Source organism: Petaurus breviceps, unplaced genomic scaffold (assembly GCF_028583685.1).
Source record: "Petaurus breviceps papuanus isolate PSGF00001 unplaced genomic scaffold, PetGlider_PUasm1.0 90895, whole genome shotgun sequence".
NCBI lineage: Eukaryota > Metazoa > Chordata > Mammalia > Diprotodontia > Petauridae > Petaurus > Petaurus breviceps.
In genome coordinates, this window is record NW_027187372.1 from 22689327 (window position 1) to 22701480 (window position 12154).

Here is a 12154-nt window from a genome sequence, read left to right on the forward strand (position 1 = left end):
TCCTACATGGAAAAATTATCATTGTAACTCATGAGACTTTTCTCAATATGAGGATTGTTGAAAGGAATATATGGGTGTGTGTATATATATATATATATATATATATATATATGTATACATACATATGTATGTATATATAGGAGGGTGTATGTGTGTATAAATATATATATGTGAGTGTGGACATGTGTATATTCATGTATACATAGACAGAAGGCACAGGATGAGTTTAATATGAAGGGATGTTATCTAAAAAATAAAATTAAAAGGTGAGAGAGGAATTAATTGAGAGAAGGAGAAAGGGGGAGATAGATTAGGTAAATTATCTGATATAAAAGAGTCAGGAGAAAACTGTTACAATGGAGGGGAAGAGCAGGAAGGTGAAAGGGAATGCGACAACTTTATTCTCATTGAATTTGGCTTAAGGATGGAATAACATGCACACTCAATTGCGTATCTTACCCCACAGGAAAAGAGGGGGGGGATGATAGAAAGGAGGGCAGTATGGGGGAGAGGGTAGTTAGAAGCAAACATTTTTGAAAAGGGATAGGGTCAAAGGAGAAAATAGAATAAATGGGGCAGGCAGGATAGGATGGGGGGGAATATAATTAGTTTTTTACAATATAACTACTGTGGAAATGATTTGGGTAATTACACATGTACACCCTATATTGAATTGCTTATTTTCCCATTTGGAATGGGTGAGGAGGGAAGAAAGGGAAAAAAAATCTGGAACTCAAAGTTTTAAAAACAAATTTTTTAAAAATTGTTTTTTTACATGCAACTGGGAAATAAGATATACAGGCACTGGGATATAGAAATCTATCTTGCCCTACTAGAAAGTTAGGGGATGAAGGGTGAGGATATAAGAGAGAACAGATTGGGTGAAGCGGTATTCAGTAGGCTTGCTGTTTTGGGGTGAGGGCTAGGGGGAAGATAGGGAGAAAAAGTTGTAACTCAAAATCTTGTGGAAATGAATGTTGAAAACTAAAAATAAATAAATTAATTAAAAAAATTTACAAAAATGAATGACTTTGAAAGACTTAATTCTGATCAAGGCAGTGACCAACCATGTTTCCTAAGGATCCAGTGTTGAAACATGTGACCCATGAAATTTGAAGGGGGACTGATCATCTAAAATGAGACATATATTTTTGTACACAGTCATTATGGGAATTTGTTTTTCTTGACTATGCATGTTTGTTAGAAATGTTTTGTTTTCCATTTTTCCCCCAGTCGAGATGATAGTAAGGAAGAAAAAAATTAAATATTTATTAATTGAAAAAACAAAATTTTTTTAAGCCTTAGTAATCTGATATGCCCACAGGGTACAGACCCCTTTGATGGTCTTCTGAAGTAGACTTAATACTCAATTTTTGAATACATAGGATTATGAAGGAAATCAAAAGTTTGTGAAAAGAAATGTATTTTTTTCTCCATCCAAGTTACCAGACTCTTATGTGGATACCACATTAAAAGTCTTGCTTTAGAAAGTAACTTCCTAATTGCCCAATTCAAAGTCATTTTTCTAAGTTTTATTCCTGGATCTCACTGTAACATTGGCTATTGTTTACTCTCTCTTCCCTTGAAATTTTTTTTCCACCTTTTTTTTGGTGGAATTGTTTTGCTTCTTATTAACCCTCTGATCACTTTTTTTCATTTCTTTCCTAGATCGTCTTCCTAATATTGCTTTATAAGTTTGAACATTTCTCAATAGTGTGTTCTCTTTTTCTTTCTCTATGGACTCTTCTTAAATAATCTCATCATCTCCTAAGAATTTAATTATTGTCTTTATAAAAAACTCCAACTTTTATATCTTTAATCTCATTCTCTGTCAAATTCTAGTCTTGCATTTTAAACTTTCAGTATGTGAGACTGGAAAACCAACATATCTAAACCCGATGCAATCATCCTTACTGCTCTCACTAACCTCTTACCTAGAATCTCAGCTCTTCTGAGTTCACACTTTATATGTTGCTGTTAATGAAACCAGCATTCTCAAATCCCCCCCTGCCCCCAAAATTTGGAGTCAATTTTGATGCTTCTCTGTTCTTCCCCATTCTAGTAGATTGCAGAGTACTGGTGAGTTTAGCTCCATCTTTTTCTTGAACCTGCCTTCTTTCCATTTCTGTTTCCACTACCCTACTTTAGATTGTAATTATCTTTTGCCTGTGGTGTTCCCATAGCCTCTTCATTTGTCTCCTCACTTCTGTCTTTCCTGCAATCTGTCTGCATGCTGTTGCCAAATTAAGCTTCCTAAATTTTGCCACTCCCATTTTTATCTCCTAGTGCTGGGGTTCTTAACATTTTCTGTGTCATGAATCCTTTTGTCAGACTAGTGAAATCTATGGACTCCTTCCCATGTCAAATCAATATGCATTTATTGTGCTGTTCATTTTGCACCAGGTACTGTGCTAAGCATGAGGATTCAAAGAAAGGCAAATCTCCCCTCCCCTCTCCCCCGCCAAAATAACTGTCCTTGCTTTCAAGGAGCTCACAGTCTATTGAAAGAGACATCATGCAAATGACCATATAGATAGGATGAATGAGAGATAATCATAAAAGATCCTAACAATAAGGGAATCAGGAAAAGGTTCATGTAGAAGGTGAGATTTAGCTGGGACTTGAAGGAAACTGGGGAAGCCAAGTGATGAAGATGAGAAAGGACAGAATTCCAGGCATGGGGGACAACCAGTGAAAACGAAAAATTGAAGAGATAGAGTGTCTTGTGTGAAGAACAGCAAGGAGGCCAGTATCACAGAATTGTAGATTATGTGGAAGGGAGCAATATGTAAGAAGACTGAAAAGATAGGAAGAACTTGGTTATAAAGGGCTTTAAAAGCCAAGCAGGATTTTCTTTTTTGTCCTAGAAGTGATGGGGAATTACTAGAATGAGAGGAGAGAAGAAGAGAGGGGGTGTATAGAAGAGATGTTACAAGGTACAATCTACACGATTTGGTAACTGATTGAATGTAGATGGGGAAAAATTGTGAAGAGTTAATGATGACACCTAGATTGTGATACACAAGATTATAAAGAAACCAATTATGTTGAAATAGTTTTCAGAAATATGTAATATGTATAGATGGGGGTATATATGCATGTATATTGTATATATGTGTACATACACATATATGTATATGACAAGTTCATGGACACCAGATTATGAACCCTGGTTCTAGGGATTAAAAAACATCTAAATCCAAACCTTTCAACATGACCTTTAAACCCTTCACAATATGACCCCAATTTACCCTTACAACTTTGTGTCCCATACTCCCTAGAACCATACACAGAGTTTTAGCTAAATTGAAATACTTTATGTTCTCTAAACTTTTATTCCTTTTCGTTCGTTGCTAATAATATTCCTTCTATCTATTATGTCTTCAAGGTACATCTCAGCTACTTTTTTATGAAGGTTTTTTCTGACTTGTCCCAATTGGAAATGATCTCTCCTTCCTCTAAATTCCTAGCACTTTGTATTTCTTATACATTTTTTTAAACCAATTGGGGTTAAGTAACTTGCTCAAGGTTACACAGCCAGTTATTTTTGTGTGGGTGCCGAGTATCTGAGGCTGGAACCAATCCTGGGTCTTCCAATGCTGGGGCCGACACTCTTACTCACTGTGCCACCCGGCGTCCCTGCAGTTAAGTAACTTGCTCAAGGTTACAGGGCCAATTGTTTTGTGTGGGTGTTAAGTATCTGAGGCCGGAACCCATCCCAGGTCTCCCGACTCTGGGGCTGGCACTCTTACTCACTGTGTGTATTTCTTATTTTACATTTAGGCAGCAATATGTAGTGGAAAAAGTAATAGACTTAGAATTAGAAAGACCGGCATTTTGATCTTACTAATTTGTGAGACCTTGGAAAAGTCACTTAACCTGTACTGTCTTGGTTGCTTTATCTGTAAAATGAGTCATAATTCTTGCCTTTATAAACCATAAATCACTCTATAAATGTTAGTTGTTGTTGCTGCTGTATTATTTTAACCTAGTTAGTAGGTTACAAATTCTTTCAAAGAAGAGTTTTATCTTATTTGTCTTTATTTTACCCATATTACCCCAAATGTAGGAAAAGCTTAATAAATATTTGATTTGTCAAGTAATAATGTATTGTTACAAAATAAAATGGTATATATTGTTATAATATAGGTTTTCTTAAGTTGGGAAGTTAAATTTAAGTTTTTACTTTGTAGAATAAGGAAATGTTAATTTTTTCTCTATTTTCTTTCTTAGCAACTGAATCATCCAAATGTAATTAAATATTATGCTTCATTCATTGAAGATAACGAACTAAACATAGTTCTGGAGTTAGCAGATGCTGGTGATCTCTCTAGAATGATAAAGGTAGGATTTTTTATTAGTAAACTTGTATTGTAAACTTCAACTTGTATTTTTATAAGTAAATATGGAAAGAATATAAATTTTATAGTAAATAAGGAAATCTGGAACAATTGATATATTTAAAACCAAAATATGTCAGGTTTCAGTGTTAAATAACAAATGAAATTCCAAGAGTCCTGCAACAAAGAGGTGTACTTAACTCAAATACCAGCATAAAAATCCTTTAGAGCAAAAACTGGGGCATACCAGGAAGCAGGAACTAACTCATTCTGATCTTGTCATCAGTTGATTTTATTGTGGTTGCCACAAGGCAGTCAGAGAAGAAGAGGAACAGAGACTCATTTTACAGATGAGAATACTGAAGAGAGACTGAAAGTAACATGTCCCTCCCATCTCTTTTTTGTGAGGCCATTGGGGTTAAGTGACTTGCCCAGGGTCACACAGCTAGTAAGTGTTAAGTGTCTGAGGTTGGATTTGAACTCAGGTCCTCCTGACTCCAGGGCTGGTGCTCTATCTATTGTACCACCTCACTGGCCTTCCTATCTGCTTTTAAAGCAAAGAATCCTAAAGTATAGCTAAGAAGAACCTTGAAGAGGAGGAGGAATTGCTGTCCTAGATATTTGTGGGTACAGAGATAGAGATCCTTCACAGGGGAACCATTGGTTTGGGAATGTATGATGTTGGAGCTGCCAGATTTTAGTTTTAAAAAGGCATTCTTACCCATCTCTGCCATGGAGCCGCTTCAGAGAGTTAGGGCTATATGATATCAGTTTATCCTTAGAATCTCCCTCATTTATTTGTCACCTAATCATTATTCATCAATAGGTAATATTGTATGGGAATGTAGATCTCAGAGGGGAGAGGAAAGGGATGTTCTTGGTGATGTGCTTTTGTTATTATTTTCTTTATCCCTTCTCATACCCATACCTAGGTGACAATGGAGTGAGGAACTCCATTAACTTTACTTATATGAATATTTTAATTTTCAATCAGATACATGATATTACTGATGTGTATATACTTTCTAACAGTGCACATTGCAGTCTATCCAAACTTTCTCATTCTGTGTAGTTTTTATCTGTTTCATGCCACAAATATTACATGAAAGTTGTATGCAATGCTCTGGATACTCTACTCCAGATAGTTTAATATTTTGTGAAGACTTAACCCAGAACTCAGCCTGTCCTGTTATCCTATACTCTGGTTAGCCATGGTAGTGATGATACTTTTGTAACACTTCTCATGTACAGCTCATTATTGTTAATATGCTACAGCGTACCTCCATCCACCATGCATCTTTGCATTGCGGTCACCTGAAATGTTGATTCTTCAAGAGTTTGTTACCTTCCATGATTTTTACCTATATAACATCACTACAAGGCCACATGGATGAGGTGGATCAATCTTTGCTTAAATGCTGTCTTTGCTACTTATTGTATTTTGACCTCAGGAAAGTTCCTTAAATTCTGTGACCCTTAATTTTCTCATCATCCTCAATTTCTGGTCCTGATCTTGAGAGGAGGAGGGGGAAGAGGGGGAGGGGGAGGAGGAGGAGGAGGAGGAGGAGGAGGAGAAGAGAGAATGATGATTTGTAGTTTGAAGCAACTGCTTCCCAAGTCATAGAATCTCATAATTGGAAGGGGTTTCAGAAGCCATCTAATCAAACTGTTTGTAGAAAAGAATCCCATCTACCATGTTCCTAACAGGTGATCATTTAGCATTTACTTGAATCAAGACCTCAGGTAAAATTCACTCACCAGGCCTTCAATTCCACTTTTGAGTAGTGCTAATTACAAAACATCTGTCTGCCCCTCTGCATCTTCTTCCCTTTGTTCCTACTTCTACCCTCTGGGGACCTAACAGAACACGACTGATCTGTCTTCCACCTGACAGCACTTCAGATTATTGAAGAATGCCTTCCTCTCCCATTCTTTCATGAATCTCCATGTGGTCTTGAAGTCCTCCAATGTCCTCTTCACTCCTGTTTCTGAGTTGGTTGGTGAGTTCCCCATATGCTCACATTGGTATTTTTAGACAAGTTTCCATTTTCCTTCAGTTAGAACTGCCTTATTTAAAACAATGTTTACAGAAGATTTTTTTTTTCTGTTACATCACCTTCATTTCACAGTGCATCCCTTTCCCCTCCCTACCAAGAACCATCCTTTAAACAAATAAGAAAGATGACAGAGGAAAAGTAGTTCAATCAAACTAATGAACACATCAATCAGTTAATAATAATAAAGTTTACATATGATTTATATTTGTTATGTTATACATTTATATGATAATTTAAGGTTTACAAAACACTCTACATATATTATGTCATTAGATTCTCACAACAGCTCTATGAAACAGGTACTATTATTCACATTTACAGTTGTGAAAACTGAGATTGAGACAGATTGAGTCAACCATTTAATATGTGTGTGTGATGTAGGATTTGAACTCAAGTCTTCTTGATTCCAACTTCATCACTTTATCCAGCATGACACTCATAAAGTATATGCAGTATTACACACTTTCATGTCTCTTCGTTTAAACTAGGTTTGGTCATAATTACACAGTTTCAATTTTTTTTATTGCTATTCTTTCTACTTTAATATTCATTTGTGAGGAGGACATCTTATATGTCTTCTTATACCTCCCTGTATTCTTTATATTCACCATTTTTTATAATGCACTATTTCATCACATTAATATCTGACAATTCGCTTAACTATTCTTCTTCCAATGGACGTCTGCTTCTTTGCTCTTACAAAAAGTGCTGCTTTTATGTTCATGAACAGTGACATTCCTTTATCTGATCATAATCTGTTGTTATTCCACCACTCTCTCTACTTTACAGCTCCATACCCCATTCTTTGTCTTCACCATGGCCTCTCATCCCTCTATTACTCAGTTCTTTCCCAGGCTGTCACTCCTGTATTGGCTAGACTTCATCCCTTTTCCTTCCCATCTTGCTGTGGTGAAACAGTTCAGCTCTATAGTGTTCTCTTCTCTTGAAACGCTTGCCCCTTTAGCCTATTGAAGATCTTGCCCTACCAAAGCTCAGCCTTGGATTACTCTTGCTATGTACTGCTTTTGCATACTCATGTGCTGGTGGATGAAAATGGAGAAAATCACAAAACCATACTGATGAATACAGATTTGTAGGAGACAACAGTAATATCAATTGGGCCCTCCATGTTGCTACATTATCCTTTGACACTTCTCTAATTAACTTGATATCCCCACTCACCATAGTGACTTTTCTAGGCCTTTTCAACTTTCCTCAAACATCTTTCCATTGTCTCAGATGAGAATGTTGCCTTATATTTCATTGAAAAAATTCAGGCCATTTGGAAGAACTCATTCTTCTCCCTTTCTTATCTCATATCATTCAGATTCTTTTCATACTACCTCCTCACTCCTGTCTTGCATAAAGTAGTGACCTTTCTCTTTGCCAAAGCAAAAACCACTTCATGCGCAAGTGATCTCCCTCCATCCAGTCTACTCCAGGAAAATGCCCCCCTCTATCATCCCTGTTTGACTTATCTTCAATCTTCTAGTATACTGACTGCTACCCTATCACCTATAAACATGTTCACCTCTCCTTTGTCCTTAAAAAGCCCTCACTTGATCCATCCATCCTTGCTAGCTATCATCCCATATCTCCCTTCTTTTGTGGCTAAATTCTTTGAGAAAGCTGTCAACAATAAGTATTTGTCTTCTTAACTCTTTGCAATTTGCCTTTTGGCTTCATCATTCACTTGAAATTGCTCTCTCCAACAATCTCTTAATTGCCAAATTTAATGGGCTTTTCTCAATCCTCATAGTTTTTGATTCTCTGCAAGTTTTGACATTTTCAATCACCCTTTCCTCCTTGATACTTGTTTCTCTCTAACATTTTGTGATATTGCTCTCTTTTGCTTCTCTTCTTACTTATTTGACTCCTCCATTCCTAAATCTTCATCTAGGTCATGCCTACTAGCCATATGTGTTCCTTGAGGAGTAGTATACAGGGAGAATGCAAACAACTTTTTTTTTCTGAGATTATATCCAGCTTATTGTATCTGCATCTTGTTTGTACATAGTTATTTCCATGGTGCTCACCCATTAGAGTGTGAGCTTCTTGAGAACAGGGACTGTTTTTTTTCTTTTTGTTATATTATTTTCTCTTAGCACAGTACCTGGCATATAGTAGTCAGCAAACATTTATTAAGTATCTGCTATGCTCCAGGCACTGTGTAAAGTGCTTGGGATATAAAAAGAGATGAAAAACAGTCTCAGTCCTCAAGGAGCTTACAATATAATGTAGGAGACAACAAGCAAATGGATATTTATAAACAATACACAGAATAAAGGAAGTTATTAAAATAAGGAAGGTACTAGAATTTAGAGGAGCTGCAAAAGTCAGCCTGTAAAAATGTGATTTTAGTTGGAAACTAAATGAAATCAAGGAAGCCAATAGATGGAGATGAAGAGGAAAAGCATTCCAGGTAAGGTAGATAGCTAGAAAAAAATTCCTGGAGCCGAGAGTCTTCTTCACTGGACACCAAGGAGGCCAGTGTCATTGAATCTTGAATATGTGCCAGAGGGTAAAGTGTAAGGACTCTTGAAGGTGGAAGGGGGGGTAGGTTGTGAAGGACTTTGAATGCCAAAGAACATTTTGTATTTGATTGTGGAATTAATAGGGAGCCACTTGAGCTTATTGAGTAGGAAAGTAACAACCACACTTGCACTTTAGGAAAATCACTTTGATAGCTGAATGGAGGATGGATTGGAGTGGGAAAAAACTTGAGGTAGGTAGGCAGACTCTCCAAGAGGCTTATATAGTACTGCAGGAGTAAGGTGATAAGGTCCTGCAACAGAGTGATAGCAGTATTAGAGGAGAAAAAGAGGCATATTCAAGAGATATCATAAAGGTGAAATTGGCAGGCATTGGCAACAGTGATTGCAAGACCAAGGGTATAACTGTCTTTGTATGTGGCTGAGGTGGAGTGGAGGAATAGGTCATGGAAAATGAGTAGGTTGAGGATCTGAGTGATTAGATTGATGAAAAATTACTATAAAATGATGAAGTCTATAAATTTGAGGAGAGAAAAATTGCACCTTATTCATTGAGGAAGGAAGAAGAATCACCTGGATTGCTGCCAGGATTTTGATTGAGTGGTAGATATAAATTATATGACCCTCAAAGGAGGAGAGGTTACTGAGTGTAATGGAAATGTAAATTTTTAAGATTTTCCCTGCCCCTAGGCTAAAGTGCACCTGGAGCCTGGGGTGGGAGGCTTGTCTTTCAGTAGATACTTTTTGATTGGCCAGTGGGGCCTGCTGGAGGAGAAGGAACCCAGGAGTTCGGAATTCAGCCACAGGAAAAGATAAGAACTGAGCAGCAAAGCAGGGGCCCTGAATTTGTTTCCTTGATGCATCCCACAGTTTGGGACCCAGGGTGAGGATGGACTTGTGACTATGGTGGGTGGGATGAAATGCCGTGGACCCCCAAGGACCCCACCTTGTTGGTTTTGTTGCCCAGCCCCCTCTCTGTACTTGGAAGCAGGGGCTGGAGCTGTGTGAGGGGAAGGATACCCCCCTCCACCCAAGAGAACTTTATTTGGACTCTTTTTTTGAATTGAGGTGGTAATGCAGTGTACTTTGTGTTTATTTAAGGCCCAGTGGCCACTTTGGTAAATTTAGTTCTGTATCTTGAAAATGTGACCTAAGAGATGTTTAGTGCTAATTCAAAAGTAAATTGACTATGCTATGGGCATGAAAGATCTTGGGGCCGGGGGCGGAGCCAAGAGTAGAAGCATGACCCTCCCTCAGCTCCGCCTTCCACCCTCCCCAATCCATGTAAAAAGGGGACTCTAAACAAACTTTGGAGCTGCAGAACCCACAAAATGAGACAGAGAAGCTAACCTCCCGCTGAGAACAGCCCGGCAGGCCGGCAGGAATCGGCCAGCACAACGCTCTGGGAGCCGAGCCCAGCACCACGCCGAGGCTTTAGCCCCAGGGTGGGCCTGACCAGCCGCCAGCCAGAGGGACTCCAGATCAGCAGCAGCTGTGGCCTTTTCCAGATTTATCAACACATACATGCGAAGGACAAGGTGAGAGGCCAGTGCAGTCTGGACTTTGGGACCAGTCAGTGGGAGTGTGTGGCTTTTACCCCTGGAGCGAGAAACCACTGAGACACCAGCACAGCCTGCCAGCGCCACGTGGCGGCTTCAGCTCCTGGCCTGCAGAGTGTAGGGGGACCATGCACCAGTCTGAGGGGTAATCGCTCTTGCTTGAACCTGCTTGGATCTGGATTGCAGTCTAGGGTGGAGGTCCTGGGGTGTGTGTCCAGCTTGTCAGAGTGTGTGGATACCTCAGAGAGGGCACCCATCTAATACCTCTGGCAGCTGAGAAAACCCCAGCGTTTGGGACGAAAACTCCCCTGTCTGGTGGCAAAGTCCTACTGTGGCAAAAAGCCCAAAAGTCATATAATTGAGTGGCAAAATGAGCAGGCAAAGGAAACAAAGCAGACAGAAGATTCCAACATTATACTCCTATTTTGGGGACAAGAAGGAGCAAGGCATGGAACAGGAGGAAAACAGTGAAGTCAGAACTCCTGCACCTTCAAAGGAAAATACAAGCTGGTTACAGGCCATAGAGGACCTTAAGAAGCAGATAAGAGAAGTGGAGGAAAAATTGGGAAGAGAAATGAGAACAATGCAAGAAAATTATGAAATGAGAGTCAACAGCCTGACTGAAGAAAATAATACCTTAAAAAACAGACTGACTCAAATGGCAAAGGAGGCTCAAAAAGGCAATGAGGAGAAGAATGCCTTAAAAAGTCGAATTTGCCAGATGGAAAAAGAATCTCAAAAGCTCACTGAGGAGAATCATTGCTTCAGAATTAGATTGGAGCAAATGGAAGCTAATGACTTTATGAGAAATCAAGATGCTGTTAAACAGATCCAAACAAATGAAAGAATAGAAGGCAATGTGAAATATCTCATGGGAAAAACCACTGACCTGGAAAATAGATCCAGGAGAGATAATTTAAAAATTATTGGACTGCCTGAGAGCCATGACCAAAAGTAAGAGCCTGGAAAGCATCCTCCAGGAAGTTCTCAAAGAAAACTGCCCCGATGTTTTAGAACGAGAGGGCAAAATAGAGGTTGAAAGAATCCACCGATCACCTCCTGAAAAACATCCCAAAAAGAAAACTCCTAGGAATATTATAGCCAGGTTCCGGAATTCCCAGATTAAAGAGAGAATATTACAAGCAGCCAGGAAGAAACAATTTGAATATTGTGGAAACACAATCGGGATAACCCAGGATCTGGCAGCTTCTACACTGAGGGATCTAAGGGCCTGAATATTCCGGAGGTCAAGGGAGCTGGGATTAAAACCAAGAGTCACCTACCCAGCAAAACTGAGTATCATGTTTCAGGGGAAAATATGGTCATTCAGTGGTATACAGGACTTTCAAGCATTCTTGCTGAAAAAACCAGAGGTGAATAGAAAATTTGACATTCAGATACAAGAAGCAAGAGAAGCATGAGAAGGTAAACAGGGAAAGGAAATCATAAGGAACTTATCAAAGTTGAACTTTTGTTTTTTAAAGCAATTGGGGTTGAATGGCTTGCTCGGGGTTGCATGGCCGGTTGTTGTTTCTGGGTGTGGTGCTGAGTGTCTGGGCCCGGATTTGATCCGGGTCATCCCGGCACTGGGGCCGGTGCTCTTGCTCGCTGAGCCACCTGGCCAAAGTTGAACTATTAACATTCCTACATGGAAAAACAATAATTGTAACTTATGAAACTCTTCTCAGTAGTTGAAGAGATTAGAA

At 38.9% G+C, this 12154-nt stretch overlaps 1 protein-coding gene across 4 annotated transcripts in view; it reads left to right on the top strand.

Moving 5' to 3' along the window:
- Positions 1 to 12154, top strand: part of NEK7 (NIMA related kinase 7) — a 233458-nt gene that overhangs the window by 139215 nt on the left and 82089 nt on the right. For 3 of the 4 annotated variants that reach the window (XM_069074497.1, XM_069074496.1, XM_069074498.1), the window contains one exon: positions 4234 to 4344. The exons of the other annotated variant lie outside the window; for it this stretch is intronic. In XM_069074497.1, coding sequence (XP_068930598.1) covers positions 4234 to 4344 — 111 coding nt within the window. The remainder of the gene's footprint in view (positions 1 to 4233; positions 4345 to 12154) is intronic. 4 annotated transcript variants of the gene reach the window in all.